At 67.1% G+C, this 2,162-nt stretch overlaps 1 protein-coding gene across 2 annotated transcripts; it reads right to left on the minus strand.

Annotated features, from left to right (window-relative positions):
* Positions 1–373: 373 nt before the first annotated feature.
* On the minus strand, positions 374–1,804 carry GRIFIN (galectin-related inter-fiber protein). Of its 2 annotated transcripts, XM_032328556.1 has the most exons (5): positions 1,759–1,804; positions 1,460–1,539; positions 1,200–1,359; positions 708–874; positions 374–525 (listed from the first exon to the last, which is right to left on the minus strand). In XM_032328556.1, exons 1-5 carry the CDS (start codon positions 1,768–1,770, stop codon positions 510–512), a joined length of 435 nt encoding a protein of 144 aa, XP_032184447.1. In that variant the 5' UTR covers positions 1,771–1,804; the 3' UTR covers positions 374–509. The 2 variants fall into 2 exon arrangements, with proteins under 2 accessions (XP_032184447.1, XP_032184449.1); XM_032328558.1 differs by lacking the exon at positions 1,759–1,804 and having other exon boundaries at positions 1,460–1,545.
* Positions 1,805–2,162: the final 358 nt, after the last annotated feature.

Raw genomic sequence — 2,162 nt, forward strand, 5'->3', positions numbered from 1 at the left:
GGTGGGACAAGGAGAAACAGGAAAGACTCCTTCCTTCCACCCAACAGGAAGCAGGGCGAGGAGGCTTCGGGACCTCCCAGCAGACGGTCCTGGACTGGGCAGGATGCTCCCCCACGAGCTGAGCCAGAGGGGGTGTGCCCAGGGGTCTCGCAAGGGCAGCTGGCCAGGAGCCCCCCCATCATCCAATGTCATCGGACACCACTCCCCTTCCAGGGAACAAGGGGAAGAGGTGAGGAGTCAGACCATCCCCAGGACACACAGGTCTCGGGGAAGACCCCACCCCCATCTCTGGTGGGGAGACTCTAGGGCTGTGTCCATCACCCCACCTCACCCTCTCCAACCCCCCCAGAGCAGCGGAGCCCCTGCAGCCTGCTCAAACTTTATTGAAGGCGGAGCTAGAATGGGAGGGGCCGAACCACACACCACTCCCCTCAGCTCCCCCAGCGTGGGCTCCACCAGACAAGGGACGGTTGCTGACTGAGGCTCCCTCTGGGGACTTCGGGCACAGCTCAGTGGCCCCCGTCCCTGCAAGCAGCCAAGACACCTGCCTCAGCCCCAGCCCGGCCCAGACCCCAGCACAGCCTCAAGGGTAGGACATGTTCGGTGGGCCCTGCTCCCTCGGGCCCCCCTCCCAGGCTGCTGGGGCCTGTCGGGTCCCGGGTGCGGCAGGGGACAGAGCTGGGCAGTTGGGGGGGCAGGTACATTACCACCAGCTCAGGTCCCTCCTGGCCAGCTCCACCTGGGCCAGGCGGTGGTCACTGAGCACCTGCACCCGGGTGATGGCCGCCAGCGGCCTGTGGCGGTGTGCGAACTGTAGCACCTTGTGCTCCTGGGCGTGGACGTGGAAGTGCTCCGCGTCTGAGCTGACCTCCATCTGGGGACAGGAGGCTGGTGACCCACGGCCCGTCACGGAGCCCAGGGCCCCTCAGCACATGGAATCCCCCATCGTGCAGCACCCCCGATGGGAGACCTGCACCCCTGCCAGATGGACGTCCCTTCCCTCTCTGAGGGGGGCACCCAGCTGCAAGACTCCCCTGGTCTTTACCCAGAATCCTCCGCAGTACATGGGGACACAGCGTCCTTCCTGCCAAGCAGCAGCAGGATAGCCCGGATGGCCTCCCGGCCCCCTCGGGCCTCCCCCTGCCCCTCTCGGGCCTCCCCCTGGCCCCCACGGGCCTCCCCTCTGCTGCCCTCATCACCTCAAAGGGCTCCCCCAGCACCAGCGGGAAGACGCTGGACACCTCCTCCTGGCCCCAGCGGCCCCCCTGGAACGTGTTGCCCACCACGGTGGCGCTGGAGAACCGGGGCTTGACGTGGAAGGCAATCTCCCCCGCCTCGGACAGGAAGTTGATCTCAAACCTGGGGGGGGGGGGGGCGCGTCATGGGAGTTGTGGGACAGCAGGTAGCTGTCCCACCCAAGGCTGAGAGGGGCTTCCTTGGGGAGGGCGGTGACCCTTACTTGTCCTCTCCAGAGTCAGAGTGTCCCTGGACCAGCAGGCTCCAGCCAGGGGCCAGGCCCCCTGCACAGAAGGCTTCGAACTGCATGCAAAAGGGGGGCAGAGTGTCCCCCACCTGTCCAGGAGGCCCCAGCCCACCTCACCCCCAGCACGGACTCTTCCCCGGGACCCTGGCCCAGCGTTCCCTTCACGGCAGGGTGGTAGGTGTCCTCCACGCCACACCCCCTCATCCTGCAGGCCTGGGGAAGGGGCACCTGGGTACGGGGGGGGCCCCGGCTGGCCCTGCACCCTTGTCACCTACCTGCAGTGCCATCTCGCTTGCCTGCTTTTGCGGGCGTGGAGCCTGAGCCCAGACTTATAGGCAGGTGGGCAGGACACGGGAGCCCCACCCCTGGGACAGCGGGCAGACTGACCGGCCCCTCCCTGGCCCCAGCCCTCTCCCCCAACCTTATCAACACATATGCTCTTCAAGCGCCAGAAGCAGGGTGGCAGGCCCTGGGCCCCTCCCCACCCCCACTTCACTTACTAGGGTCCTAGGAAAGCAGTTCTGCTTCCCACCCTGAGCAGCTTCCTCCGGGCTCCAGGGACCCAAGCCCTCATCACTGCTCAAGGGAGAGGAGGTGGGGGAACGGCAGGCCTACCAACCCTGCCTGGGCCTTCTGGGGGCCCGGCCTGTGTCCCTCCCAGCCCAGCCCAGCCCAGCCT

This window comes from Mustela erminea, chromosome 20 (assembly GCF_009829155.1).
Source record: "Mustela erminea isolate mMusErm1 chromosome 20, mMusErm1.Pri, whole genome shotgun sequence".
Taxonomy (NCBI): domain Eukaryota; kingdom Metazoa; phylum Chordata; class Mammalia; order Carnivora; family Mustelidae; genus Mustela; species Mustela erminea.